General features: G+C 37.8%; 1 protein-coding gene across 5 annotated transcripts in view; it reads left to right on the forward strand.

The window, feature by feature from the left end:
- Positions 1–20,759, forward strand: part of thoc2 (THO complex 2) — a 94,906-nt gene that overhangs the window by 24,898 nt on the left and 49,249 nt on the right. For 4 of the 5 annotated variants that reach the window (XR_015506640.1, XR_015506642.1, XR_015506641.1 and 1 more), the window contains exons 8-17: positions 2,773–2,933; positions 9,587–9,679; positions 11,469–11,624; positions 13,094–13,266; positions 13,923–14,118; positions 14,484–14,522; positions 16,376–16,506; positions 17,209–17,310; positions 19,661–19,745; positions 20,211–20,304. Coding sequence is in view for 2 of the 5 variants with exons in the window: in XM_087280268.1 (XP_087136394.1) it covers positions 2,773–2,933; positions 9,587–9,679; positions 11,469–11,624; positions 13,094–13,266; positions 13,923–14,118; positions 14,484–14,522; positions 16,376–16,506; positions 17,209–17,310; positions 19,661–19,745; positions 20,211–20,304 (1,230 nt within the window). In the remaining 3 variants the exon portion in view is untranslated. The remainder of the gene's footprint in view (positions 1–2,772; positions 2,934–9,586; positions 9,680–11,468; positions 11,625–13,093; positions 13,267–13,922; positions 14,119–14,483; positions 14,523–16,375; positions 16,507–17,208; positions 17,311–19,660; positions 19,746–20,210; positions 20,305–20,759) is intronic. The other variant, NM_001326547.1, reaches the window with a different exon arrangement.

A 20,759-nucleotide genomic window follows, 5' to 3' on the forward strand; every position in this document is an offset into this window, starting at 1 on the left:
CTGTCAGCTGCACCAGCCTAAGTTTTGCAACTTGACTTGTCTGGCGTCTCGATGTCTGAACACAGAGAGAGAGATGAGATGAGATCAGACCTCAGATTCGATGTGTGGCCGCACGTCTCAGTTACTTTATTGCAATGTTTAATATTGGCTCATCTAAATGAACCTTTCATTCGATTAAAAGCTGAAATATTGCCAGACAGACGAAGCAACTTTCGGTTTTTGAAAAGAGCGGCCTCAGTTATAAAATATCCATGCACACACAGGATGCGCTCTTGTCGGCCTATTCATTATTGATTTATTTTAACATTAAACACAATCAAGTGCAAAAAAGAACAGCTGAACTTCAGAAAAAAGTGCTCACAGCGGTTGCCGCAATGTTGTTTCTCTGCAGTTGGATTGTCAATGGCGCGGCATTGTTAAATCACTCGTTTTAATAAAAAAATAAGATTTTTAATATTAAACATTGTGAGATGATGGTCACGTGATTTTTTAAAATGAGAGTATGCGTTGCATATTTATGGCCATTGATCTATCCGCGACCCACCCATAGTTAAACATAAATGTGCGTTAATTGTGCGTGTATAAATTTGTTATGTTTCCTCTAGATGCTGCCACCTTTGTCAGGCAAAGTTTGCTGATTGCCTCTAACGTCTTCAGGTTCTCTTTTTGCATTTGGTTTGAACCCAAAATATTGCCAAACAGGCGCTTTGCGTTTTGACACTAAATCGTCCGCCATCCTCTTTCTTTAAATTCGACTCCTCACGTGATAAATGAAATATGACGCATTGTAGCTATGTTCAGATTTTAATTATAGAGCATGCTCTTGTCTTAAGTCAATTATTTATAATTATATTTGCCATTTAATTAAAAAAAATAAATAAATACTTATACTAAACAAATGTGGGGACAGTGTCACGGTGGAAAATGATGTCTCCGGTGTTGCGTCTTAAAACCGGTATCACCGTCAACACCGTCTATCCTGGCAAGCCTACAACTATGCAGATGAATATCAAATATCGCAAAATAGAAAGGGTTGGTCAGTTAAATTATGCTACTGTAAATAATGTTTATTTAGCAGTAATTCTCCAGTACTGATAGCAGAACCGTTAAAGTCAGAGCTTATTGATACTTCTGTTTTTTATAATGTAGCACTGATACGGATGAAGTACCAAGTTTTGGTACCTATCCCTTTGACATTTTTGAGATTAGGCTCAATGTAAAAAAAATAAAATAGTAACACCAGGTTTTATTACAAGCGGTCTATGAAAGAAAAATAAATGTTTTTTTTTCTGTTACTGCAATTTAAATCTTTTTTTTATTTTTTATTATGTCACAGTGAAATTGACATCCCATCAACAGCTCATATCCCATAGCAAAAGTATGAGTGTTGAAGCTGTTATACCTTTTATACCATAAGCAATTTGATTATAATTTTTTGGGTGGTGCTTGTGAAAGCATCTGCCTGAATATAGACAACTGAACAGAGTAAAGACTGATTTATACTTCTGCGTCAAATGCAGGCGTATGCAACGGCGTTGACGCATAGCCCTATGCCGTGGCCGTCGGCGTTGCTAACGTGCACCTCGTGCAAAAAAATTTAACTACACGTCGCAACGACGCGTAACGCAAGCTCTGTGATTTTTCGGCTCGGTATCGCTGACAAGTCTGGGGGGGACAGAGAGCCGCGCGAATGGGCCAAGCCCGATGCAGCGATTGTTTACAAATGTGGAGTCCCGTAAAGGAGCTCTGGATGGAAAGTTTTTTGTGTTTACCTCATAGTTAAAGTTGTTGATCGTCCGCCGGCTCCTGCCTCAAAATGAGTGAGTTTGAGCCGCTTGTACATTCAGGAAGTGTTTAGGAAAAGCAAAACATCAGCGAAGAAACTCAACTCAGAGGAGCATTAACACCTCACTGCCAACTAGCGTTTCGGAAGTGTTAATGCAGACCAACAGAGACGGTGCGCAGAAGTATAAATGCACAGCTCTGCGCGTTGCAAGCGCCGTGGGTTACGCCGGTCACTTGACCCAGAAGTATAAACCAGACTTCATTCATTGGTAGGAGTTTTAAAGGTACCCTATAAAAAGTCTGGGAATAATAAGAGGTCAGTATATGGAAATGGACATATTGTGAGCCTCAGACACCATCGTTTCCTTGTTCTGATGTAAAACCCCGCTTGACAAAAGGCCAATCAGAACACAAAAAGAGACTGTTGCATGACCCACTGGGCATAGCCTCATTATTTGCATGTACTTTAGGTCACATTCTAACATTATCCGGACCTGACAAGCTGTCGCGTTATCTTAAGATACCTTGCCAGAATGCAGACTGGATTATTGCTCAGGGATCATTAATATGCACGCCTCAGACTGTTTGATACGCCATGTGTCCTAGTGAGACAAAGGTGAAATTTTCTTTTTTTAAGCTTATATTAAATTGCTCTGTATGTGAGACTTAAAATAGGTTACCTATATATTAGAGAGCTTACTAAACTTACACCAATTAAGTTACAAATATTTACCCTGGCATCTAGTTTTTTGACAATTGAAGTATTATTATATTGTCTTGTGTTCACCATATATCATGCTGTGTGTGTTTGTCTATTAGAACTACACATCACAGAAGAGCTCATCAAATATCTACAACTGATCCAATTATGGTCAATATGTGCCTGGGATAGACATTTTGAAATATTGAATTTTCTTAGTTGTCTCAGATGGTATAGACTTTAAATTTTTTTGCTCTTTGAGGTCTCTTGAATGTGTTCTGTTTCAGGATGTTTCAATTTGGACCCAAACCGTGTGCTGGACATCATTTTGGAGGTGTATGAATGTCGCTCTGACCAGGATGAGTTTTTTATTCCTCTAATCAAGTCCTACATGTGCGAGCACCAGACCCTGTGTCACATGCTCGGTTTCAAGTTCAAATTCCACCAGGTATGATTCAACACCATATTGACTTAAAGGTGCAGTAGGTGATCTGTCAAAATACTAATCGGTTAGCATATTAGCTTTGGACGGCAGGTGAGGACTGTGTTTCAAAGCCACGCTTTCTCCAATCGCGAACGCGCCCACCATGACACAACAGCAGACAACACACTAGTCATGTCAACCGCCAGTTAGAAGGGTATGTAGTGGTTGGCCCGGCGGCGTGCTGGAATTTTACTTATTACTAAGCCACACTTACATGCTATTTCAGAGAGAATATTCAGAGTAGAATGGTAAACAATATCAGGAGCGCGTCACAGGCTGTCATCGTTTAGAATTGACCCAATGTGAATAATAAAGCAGCTTCAGCTCAGTAAAGCAGGCTAGGCAGAATAGCGCTATTTAGTTTTGTTGTTAAACTAAATATAAATCTACAATTTCGATACTAAAGGACCGTATGAAACTGAAAATAGTCACATCAATCTTTCTTGGATGAACATTTTTTTAGTTTTATGCCTAACCCATAATACATATAAAAATACATATACATACAAAAATGCATATAAACACATTTAGATCATTTACTGTAATCATTACTATTTGGCTGTGAAGAGACTTTCAACCAGCACATCAATAAATGTTTCTGAAGACAATCACCTACTGCACCGTTAAGCTTCTAGTCTCAATAGCGCATAGTCTTTTGATATGTAATGACATGGATATCTGATCTGTTTCATCTCCATACAAATAAAAAGAAAAATGTGACATTGCTTTTGTTCCAAACTGTTGGAACTATTTTAGCTTTTTTGCTGATCACTCAACATAAATTAAGGGTGTTTATTGTGATATTATTTTGTAAAATGTTCTCATTGCTTGAATTTTTGCTTCTTGCTTCTCACAGTTTTGTGACAACACACTTTTTATTTCACATGTATATATGTGCGTGTGTGTGTGTATGTATGTATGTATGTGTATGTATGTATATGTATACAGTCCTATGCCAAAGTTTGGCCACCCCAGATAATTTTCATAATTGCAAGTCATAGCCTGCTGTCCTTTCAAATCACCAATTTCATTCATTCATTTTCTGCTGATTTTCCGGGGCCTGGTCGCGGAGGCAGCTGTCTTAGGAGATAACCCCAGACTTCCCGCTCCCCAGACAATTCCTCCAGCTCCTCCTGGGGGATCCCAAGGCGTTCCCAGGCCAGGCGAGAAACATAGTCCTTCCAGCGTGTCTTGGGTTTTCCCCAAAGCCTTCTCCCTGTGCGACATGCCTGGAACACCTTCCTAGGTAGGTGTCCAGGAGGCATCCGAAACAGATGCCCAAGCCACCTCTGCTGACTTCCCTCGATGTGGAGGAGCAGCTGCTCTACTCCGAACTCCTCCCGGGTGTCAGAGCTCCTCACCCTATCCATAAGACTGCGCCCTGCCACCCTTTGAAGGAAACTCATTTCGGCGGCTTGTATCCGAGATCTTGTCCTTTCAGTCATGACCCAAAGCTCATGACCATAGGTGAGAGTAGGAACATAGACTGACCGGTAAATTGAAAGCTTTTTTCTTTTGGCTCAGCTCCTTCTTTACCACAACTGATAGCTACATTGACCGCATTACTGCTACCGCTGCACTGGTCCACCTGTCAATCTCACGTTCCATCCTTCCCTCACTCGTAAACAAAACCTCAAGATACTTAAACTCCTCCACCTGGGGTAAGGACTTTCCTCCAACCTGGAGATGGCAAACCACCTTTTCCGGTGGAGCACCATGGCCTCGATTTTGGAGGTGCTGATTCTCATCCCAGCCGCACCATGTTCGATAAAGCCAACAGAATAACATTTATTGCCATCAATGCAAAACAGACTCCTCCTCTGTTAAGAGCAGTCTCGTCTCTGTTTGAACAGAGCGCCTCTGACCCCATACTTCCCAAGCACCATTCACAGAATGCCATGAGGGACTCGGTTGAATGCCTTTTCCAAGTCCATACTCCCATGAACCCTTAAGCACCCTGGTGAGGGTATAGAGCTGGTCCAGTGTACCACGGTCCAGACGAAATTGGTCGGATCCTCCACTTCAGTACCTTGGCATAGACTTTCCCCGGGAGGCTAAGGAGTGTGATTTCCCCCTATTGTTGGAGCAAACCCTTCGGCCCCCCTTCTTAACAATGGGAACCACCACCCCAGTTGCCCAGTCCAGGATACTGTCCCCGAATTCCATGAGATGTTGTTGAGATGTGTCAGCCAAGACAGCCCCACAACATCCAGAGACCTAAGATATACAGGGTGAATCTCATCCACCCCCACTGCTTTGCCACAGCAGAGCTTGCAGACTACCTCAGTGGCCTCAGCTTGGGTGATGGCTGAGTCCACCCCTGCATCCCCAGTCTCTGCTTCTTCAATGAAAGACATGTCGGTGGGGTTAAGGAGATCCTCAAGTATTCTTTCCACCGTCCGACCACATCCCCCAGTTTAGGTCAACAGCTTCCCCTCCTAAGGCGCCGGACTGTTTGCCAGAATCTCTTTGGGGCCGACTGATAGTCTTCTTCCATGGTCTCCCTGAACTCTTCCCAGGTCCGAATTAAAATTTATTATTATTTTTTTTTTACATATTTTTATCTTTTTTTAAATTTGTCTTTGTGCTTCCACAACCGCCCGGGCTGCCGCACGCTTGGCCCACTGATACCCATCAGCTGCCTCGGGAGTGCTGCAAGCCAACCAAGCCCTGTAGGACTCCTTCTTCAGCTTGACAGCATCCCTTGCTTCTGATGTCCACCACCGGGCTCATGGATTGCCACTCCGACAGGCACCACAGACCTTACGGCCACAGCTCCTCACAGCCGCGTTAACAATAGAGTCGGAGAACATGGACCACTCAGTCTCCAGCCTCCCTCAGGATCTGGTCAAAGCTCTTCCAGAGGTGAGAGTTGAAAATCCCTCTGACTTGAGGTTCAGCTAGACGTTCCCAGAGGACCCTCACAATACGCTTGGGCCGGCCAGAGCTGTCCAGCTTTCCCCCTTGCCAGCGGATCCAACTTACCACCAGGTGGTGATCAGTTGACGGCTCTGCCCCTCTCTTTACCCTTGTGTCCAAGATATATGGTTGGAGATTAGATGATATAACCACAAAGTCGATCATTGACCTCCGCCCTTGGGTGTCCTGGTGCCATGTGCACTTATGGACACCCTCATGCTTGAACATGGTGTATGTTATGGACAAATTATGGTTAGCACAGAAGTCCAGTAACAAAACACCACTAAGATTCAAATCAGGAAGGTCAATCCCGCCTCTAGAGGTTTCACTGTCATCACCCACGTGGGCATTGAAGTCCCCCAGTAGAACAATGGAGTCCTCAGTCTGAGAACCTTCCATCACCCTTCCCAAGGACCCCAAGAAGGCTGAATATTCTGCACTGATGTTTGGCCCGTAGACACAAACCACGGTAAGCGACCTATCCCCGACCCAAAGACGCAGGGAAGCAACCCTCTCGTTCACTGAGGAAAACTCCAGCATATGATGGCAATGTTGGGGAGCTATAAGCAAGCCCTCACCAGCCCACCGCCTCTCACCATGAGCAACTCCAGAGTAGAAGAAAGTCCAGCTCTTCTCAAGAAGTTGAGTTCCTGAACCCCAGCTGTGTGTGGAGGTGAGCCCAGCTATCTCTAGTCGGTACCTTTCCACCTCCCGCACAAGCTTCGGCTCCTTCCCTCCCAGTGAGGTGACATTCCCTGTCCCAAGAGCCAGTTTTTGTGCCTGATGATTGGGTTGTCGTGGTCCTAACCTTTGACAACCACCCTTTCCACAATGCACCGGCCCCTTACGGCTTCCCCTGCAGGTGGTGGGCCTATGGGAGGATGGTCCCACATCACTCCTTCTGGCTAAAAAACCCAGCCACTTGGCGCTCTCATACGAGCTCCAACCGCAGGTCTGGCTCCAGGGTGGGGCCCCGGCTGCGCCATAATGGGTGACAGTCCTTGATGTACTTATACTCACAAAGGGTTTTTGAACCGCACTTCGTTTGACCTGTCGCCTAAGACCTTTCTGCCTTGGGAGACCCTACCCAGCACTCAAACCCCTCCATTACGATAAGGTGGCAGTTCATGGAGCAATTTAATTAGAATATATTTCAAATTTAATTTGAATATATTTTATACCCTAGGGAAAAAGCAACATTTCAGTACTGACATAATATTTATTTAATCAAAAGATGCAATGAAATTTGAATCATAGCAAAAAACGATCTGAGAGAATCACTGATGAGTCGCCGATGCCTGTTAGATATTTGGCATGCTAATCAGCCATCGCCTGCAGCCAATGAGAGAGCAGCTTTCACTTGTGTGTGCGTGTGTGTATACTTGCTGCTGGCCAGCGGGAGGCTGGGAGAGAAGTTAAAAGCACTCTTTTTTTTTTTTTTTTTTTTTGGTTTATTTGGACCCACGAAATGGAGGAAAAACTAGTTGAGGTTTGACAGGACCTCGTAGTTTGGATGAAGTTGTCGGCGATTCTTCCTATAGTAAAGTCATGCAATGTGAATGTCCCTGTCGCAGATCCATCTTGCAGTGTAAACAAAGCAGCGACGAAACGCTAGCCCAGATAGTCATGCAGTGTGAAAACATCCGTGACATGACTACTTTGAAAATCATGCAGTCTGAACTCGGCATTAGTTTTAAAACGGCGTTTTAAAATGAAAACGATTCGCTTTCACCTAGCGTTTCTGAACAGCTCTCTGTCTACACCAAAACAACTGAAACGCACATCACTTGACCACACACACACTCTGGCATGCGCTGCAGCATATCTACCCAGGTGAGAGCTGCCAGGATGATGAGAATGAGGTCATAAGTACACTGATCTCTTTGAAGATTTACCGGACATGTCCTCGTGAGTTAGTTTTCTATATCAAACTTGTGTAGTCTGAACTTGCAAGGAGAGGATGCGAGACAGAACTGTGTGGGTAGGCTACTTAATATTAAAGAAAACCCCCAAGCAGAGAGGCTAATGTCTGCAGCCCCGCCTCCGTTTTCAGATGGTTCCGTTTTTGTAAACGGCCTCTTCAGCGAATCCAAAACGCTCTGTTTTTGGCGCTCGAAAACTCCAGCGTAGTGTGGACGGATGCCGTAACCGTAGCAAATTTTATGCATTTTAAAACGAAAACGCATTAGTGTAAACGGGGCTTAAGTTCAGTTCAGCTCAGTTCATTGTGGTTTAATAATCACTGCTGAGGGCCTAAACACTGAGGAGCAAATCAATCGATGCGAAGCTCTACCGATCCTAAACTATGCAAGCTAGTGGTGACAGCGGAGAGGGGAAAAAACTTCACCAATTAGAGAAAGTGAAGGAAAAAAAAACCTTGAGAGAAACCAGACTCAGTTGGGCACGACCATTTCAATTTCTTCGCTGGCCAAATGTCTTGTGCAGATCAGCAGTCTCAGCGGCGGAGACTGGAAGCTGGGCCTCAGCGAAGACTCGTCTGTCCCTGGAGCCTCACAGGAATCATACTCATGCTCTTTTATGTGTTTTTCTTGGTCTTGTGAAGGATCCTGTTGCTTGGTCTTGCAAAGGCCACATTGTTCCTGTGGCCTTCAATTTTCTTACTATAATTCTGATTGTGGTGATAGACTTTTTAAAACTTTGTGATAGCTTTTTGCATCCTTCATGTTTATAAATGTTCTATTTTAATGCTATCTAATTCAATTATAATTTAAGTCATTAGGAAGCTCTTTTGAGGTTCCATTGTTGCTACTTTCTGGTTCACAATAAGGAGAAGCATAACTAGGAATCAGCCATCTTAAATATTATTTTTCATGATTGGTTGCACGTGTGTGTGATTGTTAAGGTTCATTGAGTCACTCAAATCAATTTTGTGTTGTAATTAATCAGCATTAGGTGACTACAGGTTTTAAAATCCACACACAAGGGGTGTCCAAACTTTTACAATGGCTATTTTTCAGTTTCAGTGTAATTTCAAACATGACATTATCTATAGCTTTCTCTGCAAATTGAATGGTTTTTAGTCTAAACATATGGAATGAAAGTCTGATGTCATCTATCATCTTGTTTTTTTTTTTTTTTTAACATTGTTTGAAGTTCGAACAATGAGTCTGCACTAACTTTATTAGCAGCATTTTAAGCAATACTGAGCTAAAAAACGCCCTGGCAAATGTTTATGCTGCAGTCAGTTTAAAAAAGAATGCATAGATGTACTGCTATGCTATTATTTGTACCAGCAAATGGAGTATGGGAGGGAAATCAAAATTGTGCCACCTTCACACTAATGCACCTGACATCATCCACAATGATGAGGAGTAGACTAAATCATAGCAAGAACGAGATTCTGAAAGGCTCCTAGTACATAATTGCCAAATCAAAAGTGAAGAGCTTGTTGTGGCAATGTTTAGTCTATAGCACAAGCCATTTTAAGTGTATTGTATGCTGTCCAAATTTAACACCAAGGGCATATTAGGCTACTAAAATCACACCCGTGCGGTTCATAAATATTACTTATGCCCTTGCACTATCTCAGAATATGTATATGTATGTATATATGTGTGTGTATGTATGTGTGTGTGTGTGTGTGTGTGTGTGTGTGTGTGTGTGTGTGTGTGTGTGTGTGTGTTGTGTGTGTGTGTTTGTAAATGTTATTTTGATCTGGTGTGCATTTTTCTACACAGGAGCCTAATGGAGAAACACCATCATCTCTGTATCACATCGCTGCAGCTCTTCTTCAGCATGACCTCATCGCTCTTGAAGACCTCTATGTTCATGTGAGCGAAAGATTAATTTTTGGTTCGAATAGTTTTACAACTGAACCTGGGAGGTAAAAGACCGTTCGAAGCTGTTGTAAAAAAAAAAAAAAATTCTCTGCTTGTTAATTTATATAGATTTAAAGGACACCCAGTTCTTTTTTTTAATTTAACAACATAAAAAACGGTGGGCCAATTGGAGCGGTTTTCAGACCAACCGCAACTTTTACGTAGGAGTGCGGTCCCCCCGCCCAATGAGTTGATTGACTGCTTTAGGTAGCATGTCCCGGTAGTCATGTGAATAATCATGTCAACAAGACGTGCGCAAAGCAACCGGAAATAAAAGGTCTGTTCAGTTCGCTAGGATCATCAATCATCATCAAATGTGATTAAGAGTAAGTTTCACATGTTTAAAATGTTTTAAAACAGAGCGTGTGTAATGAAGTACAGTGATTTACTTCAGCTTTACTTCATCAGCACAGCCGCGTGTCAGAAAAATTATGAAAGAAGACGCTTCAATCCCGGTTTGTGGATGTTAAATCGGGTTTATTTTGTACATAAACATAACAGATATCCATACAGCCGTGGAGAGTAGCCTGTATCCTGACACATTTGTGTGCAAAGACAGTGCTAAACTAAGCGCTCTCTCTCTCTCTCTCTCTCTCTCTCTCTCTCTCTCTCTCTCTCTCTCTCTCTCTCTCTCTCTCTCTCTCTCTCTCTCTCTCTCTCTCTCTCTCTCTCTCTCTCTCTCTCTCTCTCTCTGTGTGTGTGTGTGCGCGTGCAAACTTTGTAACTATATTGCGTGTCACTCATCAATGCAACTGCACAACAGATACTGATTGGTAAAGTTCTTACTGTAGTATTTCTCACAAACGCTGTGTGAGACCTTCCTCTAAGGCTGTCAGTTGTCTGACCCAGCTGAGGGAGGACATTTAAGGCATGCCGACAGGCACACAGAAACAGTAGGTGGGAAAGATTCGCCTTAAAGGCGCAGTACGACAAACAGTCCCCTGGTGGAAAGATGTATAAAACAAGATCTAGTAAAAGGTATAATGAAAAATTTAATGGGTGTTTTGAGCTTTACATGCACATTTTAGAGACGCAAAAGACTTTTATTAAATTTGAAAAAAAGGGGTACCCTAGTTGCCCTTTAAAATATACTCATCTAAAAGTAAAATATACTTATATTATACTCATTTAAAAGTGCACATCCCAGGAGTTGTGCATTTATGTCTCTCATCTATGTGGGGCAATTATTCTTGCAGATTCAGATTTTCTTTTTCCCCAGACACGTCTACCAGTCATGTTGACATGTCAGAACGAGATAGCAATTAGTCTGATTTACTAATTTTACGAAAACAAATAATGTTTTGTTGTAATTATGTATATACAGAAATTAAAACGACCCGTAACAATTTTCAAATCTGTGTTCGAATCATCAACATGATCAAAAATTACAGAGTGTTTTATGAAGTAATGTGCTGAAACTCATGTCTGCTTGGGGGGACCCCAAGGGGTTAAAGGCTCATTTTATATCCAGTCCCCTAGAGTATAACAGTTGAAATAAACTATTCATTTAGCCAATTTCTTGTTTAGCTTAGATAATTTATTGAATCGGATTAGACCATTAGCATTTTGTTAAAAAAAGTTTTGATCATTTAAAATAGCCAACTCCCACCCGCCCCTTTGTTCATGCCAACAAAGATGCATCGGTGTTTCAAACTCAGATTTATCCTTTTTGGGAACACAGCTTTTATAAATATCATGCTTACTCATCAACACTGATACAAAGTAATGTTTAACTTTGCAGCTTCTCCCACTGGATTCCAGCATTGTGGAAGAGCACAAGAGAGATATCCTAGAGGCCAAGCAGATTGCCCGTAAACTCACGATGGTGGTCCTACCCTCTGAAAAGACAGAGGACAAGGAGAAAGAAAAGGACAAGGAAGAAGAAAAAAACGAGAAGGTAATGCGATATCTGAACTGTTTGTTGTTGCACTTTCTGTAAAATCATAACAAAATGTTTATTTATTGGATGTGGGTCACAAATCATTTTATCATGATGAAAATTTGATCAATTGTTCAGCCCTAGTTTTGAGAATATCTTGACACTTTTGGTAATTCCAGCAAGCTAATCTGGGGAACCTAAGACAAAGATAAATGTCTATCATATCAGTCAGCAAAAAACTAAAACCTCCTTTTTAGATTTTATTTAGACATGCCAAGCAAACTTTTGGCCATCTTTTAAAGATATTATGATGTGATTTGAACATTGTTTTACTATAATGTAATTGGCATTACCAAATGAAGGTTGTGACACTTGACTTTAATTTAGTTGCACCATAAATTTGCTCATAAGGAAATATAAATAACTATTTATAACTTACTATAAATTGTGCCTATTTGGTCGTTTATATTTAATAACTTGATATAACAATTGGGTAACACTTTATTTTCATATTCCATTTGAGTATTAGTAGACTGTCTGTTTAATATATGTTGATACTGCTCCTTCAAAAGACATTTAACTGAGAAGTAAGAAACTTTGCCAAAGTTAAGCTACAGCGACAACCAATGACTGAACAAACAAATGCACACAATCAAGCATCAAAAGAGGAAATGTAGAAAATACATTAAGTCAAAATGGATGGGTCTTGAATAAGCACATACAAGTCAATTTAACCATGAAAATCCATCACACCTTAAAAAAAATAGATGAATAGATCGATATAAAGACATACAGTTGAAGTCAGAATTATTAGCCCCCTTGAATTATTAGTCGACCTGTTTATTTTTCCCCAATTTCTGTTTTTCTGAGAGAACATTTGATCAACACATTTCTAAACACAATAGTTCTAACTAATTTCTAATAACTGATTTATTTTATCTTTGCCATAATGACAGTAAATAATATTTTACTAGATATTTTTCAAGACACTTCTATATAGCCTAAAGTGACATTTAAAGGCTTAACTAGGTTAATTATGTTAACTAGGCAGGTTAGGGTAATTAGGCAAGTTATTGTATCATGATGGTTTGTTCTGTAGACTATCGAAAAAAATAGCTGAAAGGAGCTAAAAAGTTTGACCCTAAAATGATTTAGAAAAAATTAAAAACTGCTTTTATTCTACCTAAAATCAAATAAATAAGACTTTTTTCCAGAGGAAAAAAATTGTCATCAGACATGCTGTGAAAATTTCCTTGCTCTGTTAAACATCATCTAGGAAAAAATTTCAAAGGGAGGGGCCTGTAATTCTGACCTCAACTGTACATACAAATACAATCATGTAAGCAACACAGATATTGTGTGCATGTCATTTATCTCTTTAGATGACTCTTGACTTCTCACGTCAAGAGAAAACAAGCAAAATAGCATGTAATTGTGCCATATGTGGACATGTTATCTTTGTTTTAATCTGTTTATTCCCATGTCAGCCTCCTGATAACCAGAAGTTGGGACTGCTTGAGGCACTACTGAGGATCAGTGACTGGCAGCACTCTCAGAGCATCATGGATCAATTGCCAGCTTTCTATGCCACCTCCCACAAGGCCATCGCTGTTGCACTGTGCCAGCTGCTTCACCTGATCATAGATCCACTCTACCGCAGGTACAGCATTCAGACATTTCACTTAAACTTTCCTGTAACTTAAACAGTAGAGCAAAATTGTGTCCTTACTGCAATGGATAAAGACATTGCCAAGTGCATAATTATAAGCACATTTAATTTCTTACCCCAGTTTAAAGACCACAAAATCCTAAAACACATCTTACATGTTAAGAGCAAGTACAATAGGTATTAGGGCTGGGAATTATGATTAAAATACTATGTCTCTACATATGAAGAGTTCAGGTGATTATCTATCTATCTATCTATCTATCTATCTATCTATCTATCTATCTATCTATCTATCTATCTATCTATCTGTCTATCTGTCTATCTGTCTATCTGTCTGTCTGTCTGTCTGTCTGTCTGTCTATATATATATATATATATATATAGAGAGAGAGAGAGAGGTATATATATATATATATATATATATATATATATATATATATATATATATATATATATATATATATATATATATATATATATATATATCACCTGAACTATTCATATATAGAGACATAATATTTTAATCATAATTCCCAGCCCTAATACCTATTGTACTTGCTCTTAACATGTAAAACGTGTTTTAGGATTTTGTGGTCTTTATATAAATGTTTATAATCAAAATTTATTTCTTAAATTTATTGTTTTAGGGCTGGAGTACCAAAAGGTGCCAAAGGCAGTTTGATAACACCTCTGCAGAACAAACATGCACCCCAGCCCGCCGAAAACTTTGATGATCTATCCAGGGATGTCTTCACCATGTTATGCTACCTGGGACCTCACCTGTCTCATGATCCCATCCTTTTTGCGAAGATGGTGCGGCTGGGAAAGAGTTTCATGAAAGAGGTAAAGCATGACCCTCAGACTATGTAGTTGCAATTCAATATTCAGTTTTGGAAATGATGTACATGGTTTTTCCTCTCTCAAAAAGGGACATGGGTGATCAAATCTTGATTGAAACACATTTTGCATTGTTCAGACTATCTAATCAATTTAATTATTCATCATTAATTCATCATTCATTTGATTAATTAGTAAAAATGGTAACCTGTTCAACATTAAATGAATCTACTACTGAACCGATACGATGTGATGCTATGTTTTCTTTTTTTCTTCCCACCCGTAAATTAAGTACGTACATTCAATCATGGCTGTATTATTTTATCTTTTAACCTCCATTTGATCTCAGTGTATGTTTTTTCCTCCCTTAGTACCAAAGTGAAAGCAGGCAAGACAGCAGGGACAAAATGGTGAGTTATGAAAAGTAAATTGTGGAATTGGAGTTTAAAGTTTATTAAACATACATGTGGTGTATTTAGCAATTTTGGGCTCCGATTTCACCACTTTCTCAATTTTAGAAAAAGAAAAGTTATATTTTTATATATATATATATATATATATATATATATATATATATATATATATATATATATATATATATATATATATGCTTCATGCTTCACATGAAATTTTATTGTATGCCAATTTCATCACATTTCTACTCGGCAGTAAATGTTTTATTAAAAGGTGTGTACATAACTGTCTACTTTTCCATTGTATACAATTGCAATTAAAAAAGTTTTCTAGAGCCAGATATTCCTCTGTAGATAATTATGGGCCGAATTTTTTGGGGGTTTTGGACCGAATGGGGAAAAAAAACCTTGATTCATCACACTGCCCAGCTGTGTTCACTAGTCATTGCGCATAGTGTAGGATTTCTCACTGTGTGCAGAAATATTGCACAAAGAGGGCCATGGTCAAAGGTCCATGTTCCTCACTGTGGATCGCACTTACAGCCACATGATAAAATGTCTTCGCTGTGGAAGCAGCACTATGTTCAAGGTTTGCTGCCATGACTACCTGAATTGTTTTAATCTTCCATCCTCTTATACACACAGCCTTTCAAGCTGATCACATACATGAGTAGAGGTTTAATCTAAATCTGTGTTTTTACTTTTTTTCACCCTCTGCAAGATAACACATTCTTTTATCACTATGAATTATTCCACCAGAAACTTTAAAACTGCACTTTCAGCCAGCTGCCTTCAAGCTTTCCAAGTGTATGTGCTCACTTTCATTCTGTCTACGGCATTTTTTTTTCTCTACAGTGTCATATAATGATTTAATTAAATATAGCTTAATTTAGTTTATAATATTATAATTGTAAGAAGTATGTAAAATAATTAGATAGAACTGTTTAAACAAAGTCAAATATATACAAAATAATTATAATGATTGTTTTAATACTTAACGATTTAATGTTTTAAAATATGATTGTACATAATACTTTTGCATGCATTTACTTAATTTAAACTAAACTTTAATAATTTTAAATGGTTATTGGACATTTAATTTCAAAAACCTTTTGACAAACGATTCACATGATCTTATTTTCAAATTTCCCAGAATACTGAGTGCACTGTTGGTTCCGGTAATGACTTCTTTTCTTTTTATGTTCTGTTTTTATAAAACATTATTGTATTTTTTCACAAATAAATAGTCTTTTAAAGCAGTGTGTTACAAAACTGTTTTGAGTCGGTCATGGAGGACGCAATGTTTTCGTTATGTGCGACTCTGTTTAAAAAGATTTGTGAAAGAGAAAGTTGTTTTGAACATATCTGAAATTACGTTTGTTTAATTGCCAAGGGACTAGTTCTTTTTCAATGGGAGAAATACGGAAATTAATAAAACTTGAGGGGTTTCTGTGGTGACATTGCAACACATAAACAGAGTGCAGATATACAAATATACATTTGTTACAGACAGTTTAGGCTACCTGTCGTAATTTTCGGCTCAAATATTTTAATTAGACAAATTTTTTTTAAAGAATATCAAAATATATTTAATTACACTTAGATCATTTACTTAAATAATTATTGGAACGTAAAGAGACATTCAACCTGCAAAAGTTGCTAGATCGCACTTATCAAATAATTGGAATTTTAATTGACCCGTGACTCTTACACAAAGAGTTGAGACATCCCACATCAGAAAGACATTTTGCAGAGTTAACAATGGTCTTATATTGGGCTCCAGCTTTGCAGTGTGTGATTTGATTGTACAGTTTATGAAGATGTGATGAATGCTTCTGTCTCTGTTTCAGGACTCTCTACTGGGCAGTTTTCTCAGTATTGCTGATCAGGTGCTGTTACCATCACTCTCGCTTATGGAGTGCAATGCCTGCATGTCTGAGGAACTCTGGGGCTTTTTTAAATTCTTCCCTTACCAGCACAGGTAAGGTTTATCAGCTCATTACTGCTAATGGTGTAATATCATGTTCTAAAAAGAGTAAAGGCATATTCACATTAAAGATAACTATAATGAGGACTCTAAAGATAACTGTCCCTCCAGCTGAATGTTTAAAGGAAATGAAGCACTCATTCAAGTTTAAATTATTTTGTACGTTGGATTCCATTTTAATGAAATTATATCAAACAAACTCAATGTCACTATTTATCATAATTTGTTTTACAAAGTTTGAGGTTTTACTGTATCATTATTATTCACACCATACAGATGTTGATCTACCTTTACCATTGCACTCACTTTGTAACATTATTTATTAAGTTAATGTGTCTCTTTAACACTTGTGTTTATTTTAATATAAAGAGATGAGGTATTTTGTTTAAATATCCTTGTTTTTCAACATTAAAACGATTTGCCTTAGTAATGTTGGTAAATTTAAATAAATGGGTTAAATTTAAAAAATCCTAATATTCCTAAATGTATTGTTAAAAATATTCAATAATCATTGATACAGAATGATATGAAACATGACAGTGTGGTGATTTTTATTATTATTTTTATTTATTTATTATTATTATAATTTTTTTTTGCAATATCGCCCAGACCTAATTACATATACATTGCCTTATGATGGTTTCTTTTGCAAACACTGTTTAAATGTTTGTTTTAATATATATTTTGTGTTAATAGGTATCGTCTCTATGGGCAATGGAAAAATGAGACATACAGCAATCATCCACTCCTGGTGAAGATCAAGGCTCAGACAGTGGATAGATCCAAATACATCATGAAGTATGTTTACTTATATTCGAGTTCTCTCCATTCTGTCTATAAATAGATGCTGTCTCACACATGGAAAAACCGTCACTTTCATACTGTAATTGTCTGTTCATGCGATTACTGAACAAGATGGCATTACTACACAAGACTGTATTTGACAGCAACAAAGATAAACTCACAAGCTCTCTGACAGATGAGTGAAGTTTTTTTTGCTTGGTCACTAACATTACAATGGCTGAGAAGATTTTTCATGTTGGTGATGACTTTTTGATGACATGTCTAGCCGGATAACTTTGGATTGCTGTAAATGTATAATAGATTTAACTATAAATATCCAGACAAAGAAATGCAAGACTGTCGAGTTTAAGCAAACAGAGATGAAATAGAGAAGTTTATTTTGAACAGTTTAATTTTCATGACATGCAGTGCTCTCTGGGTTTTCACAAGTAATGTTTAAATAGTTACTGTGAAATTTTCAGTTGGAGCTAGATAATTATTTTGTTAAACAAGCTGAAGTTTGGTGTTGCTTACAGTCAATATATGCTTATGTTTTAGAATCTTGTTTTTTTCTGAAATCTCATAATCTTAGTTTTTTTTGTTTGTTGACCTCTTGTGTCCGATCATGGCAGTACTTATTTCAAATATCCAGATTTTTTTGGAGATTAAGGAAATCTGAGTCCATCCGCTGTAGTTCAGGACTGTCTGACTGCTCCAGTAGATCTGCTAATTTTTACAGATTACTGGTTATTCAGGTCCCTTAGTAGTTATTAGGATCTGTTTGGTCTCCACTTTTAAAGATGGGATGAGTCCCCCCTATCCCATGTATAACTGTATAAAAGAGACAACAGTGCCATTAGTTTACATTGAAGATCTCACCATAATATTGAAGAATGATTTCCCTCTACTCACAGCTTTTTTTTTCTCTCCCAAATCCCGCATTGTTTTCAGTTTGTTAAAGTTTCATTTTCTTTTTTTCTGTTAATTGTTTTCTTTTTATCTGTCAATTGTATCCATCAATTAAAACGAGAATTTCCTCTTGACTGAGTTCTTCTCCCTGCTCTTTTCTCTTTCATATGTTTGTTTCATAATATATATATTTTTAAAAATCAAGTTTATTGTTTTGATAACTTCATGTGTGTATTTCACATGCATTCACCAGCTGACATGCTGCTATGTGCTATTGTCTGTTATATTGACTGATTGTAATGTAATCATTAACTATAAAAATGTCATTTGTCATTTAAACTTCATAGGACAGTTTTGTATATAGGCACATTAGTTGAGTAATTTTAAGGCAGTTAATCGATTTAAATGCTTCTTATTGTTTATTATGTCATTCAGTCTGACTACGCGTGACTTTATGGAGAACTTACAACCTACTAACCAGGGTTTGCTTCATGTAAATGTGATGCAACAGATGTAAGAACAAATTTAGTTGCAAACTAGCTAGTAGTTACTAAGCCCCTAGTGTGGACTTTATGTTCAAGTTTAAGAAAGAACTTGGCAAACAGCTTACCCAGGAGAACTGTTTTTAAATATCTCATCTCAAGTATGTTGTCTGAGCCACAAGTTTTCTTGCATTTAAGAGATTTCAGCTTTCCACGTTCCAAGTTCTTGCAGGATTATTGGGTAATTTAGAAGATTTAGTCTTCTTTTTGATTCATTATTCAAACATGATTATTTACAAATTTGAACATCATTTATGGCTATATCTTGTGGTTTTGTATTGTTTAGGTTACTCCGCATGCTTCAGAACTGGTCCTGGTCATCTTTGTTCTCAATCTCTTTAGGTGTTTTGCCATAAACATGCAATTTCTTTTGTCCTAAAGTGTTTTTTGGTTTGAAAATAATCAAAGCTCATGTCTATTTGATTTACAGTCTTGGTCAAACCACTTTTTACATTTGTATGTACTAGTTTCTTTTAAATTAACTGTATTACAGCTATATTTTCAAAAATGTTATTAATGTTCAATGGCTACATGAATTCCCATCCAGTTGTTATATGTTGAATTGATAAAAAAAATATATTATTTGATTAGACTTTAATACTTTCATATATGTTTCAGCAGTGCTACGGATCCATCTATATGATCTTTTGAGTTTATATAAGGGAATTGTTTTTTTATTAGTTTCTTTTGGTTGATTATTGTCATCTTTAATGAGGTAACTGAGCTTTAACAGTATGGGCATTGAAATGTGAGGGGCTTGAATTTTATATGGCGTAATCTACAACGCTGTTTTTGAGATATGAGCCATAAGCTAATTGTTTACAGAAAGACCCTTTGATTCTACCATTTCAGATATGAAGACTTGACACTTTCTTTCTTTCTTTCTTTCTTTCTTTCTTTCTTTCTTTTCACAGGCGGCTCACCAAGGAGAATGTTAAGCCCTCTGGAAGGCAGATAGGAAAGTTAAGCCACAGCAACCCCACCATTCTCTTCGATTATGTGAGTATTTAGTTGATTAAGAAATGAACCTAAATTAGATTTGGCCAATAATCATAGCTAGGTTGGACCATACTTGACAATAACTGATAAATTAATTGATGGTTTTTAAAATTAGTAGTGGATTACAAAAATAGCGTAAACATAAATGTACTAAATGAATGTTAATGTCAATTGTACTTATATAGCACTATTTAACACAACCAGAGGTTGACCAATGTGCTGCACAGTACACATCACAACAGAGAGAGAGGAAAAAAATAATAAAAAATTATATATATATATATATATATATATATATATATATATATATATATATATATATATATATATATATATATATATATTATGTGTGTATAAAATGTGTGTATTTAATAAAAAAAAATACAGCACTCCTGTTATCAATGTTTAATGGTGCATGAATAATAACCAGTTACTGAATGTCCTTTTATTCTCTCTCTCTTTAAGATTCTGTCTCAGATCCAGTGGTACGACAACCTCATAACTCCAGTGGTGGACTCTCTCAAATACTTAACATCTCTCAACTATGATGTACTGGCCTGTATCCTTTCAAAAGGCTTTTATATATAAATATAGGTAGTAGGTAGCGTCAGAAAGCCGTGTGTGTATAGACTATCCTGTCACAAAATGCGGCGAAAATTCAACACGACAAGAATAGTTTGATAGCAGTGTTTACATGTTTACACTTGGAGAGCAGCATTTATAGTGGATCTTTCAGCCCATAGTATTTTAGTGATATTGCCGTACTGTAAACTTAGTAACTGAATCATTTTGACTTGGGTAGGTCTTTAAAAACTCAAAGAATACTGCTGACGATACAAACTAACTTTGCCCTCTGAATAATCAAATGAAGGACACTGATCACACACACTTACCAAATCTGTAGAGACAGGACAATCAACAGCAACTGGAGCAGTGTCATTTTTAAAAAGAGATGAGCAGCAAATCCGGATTTCACCATTTCCAGATGCAAAAAGCTCTTTAACTTGTCTTGGC

This window comes from Danio rerio, chromosome 14, assembly GCF_052040795.2.
Source record: "Danio rerio strain M-AB ecotype USA chromosome 14, GRCz13ab, whole genome shotgun sequence".
Lineage (NCBI taxonomy): Eukaryota > Metazoa > Chordata > Actinopteri > Cypriniformes > Danionidae > Danio > Danio rerio.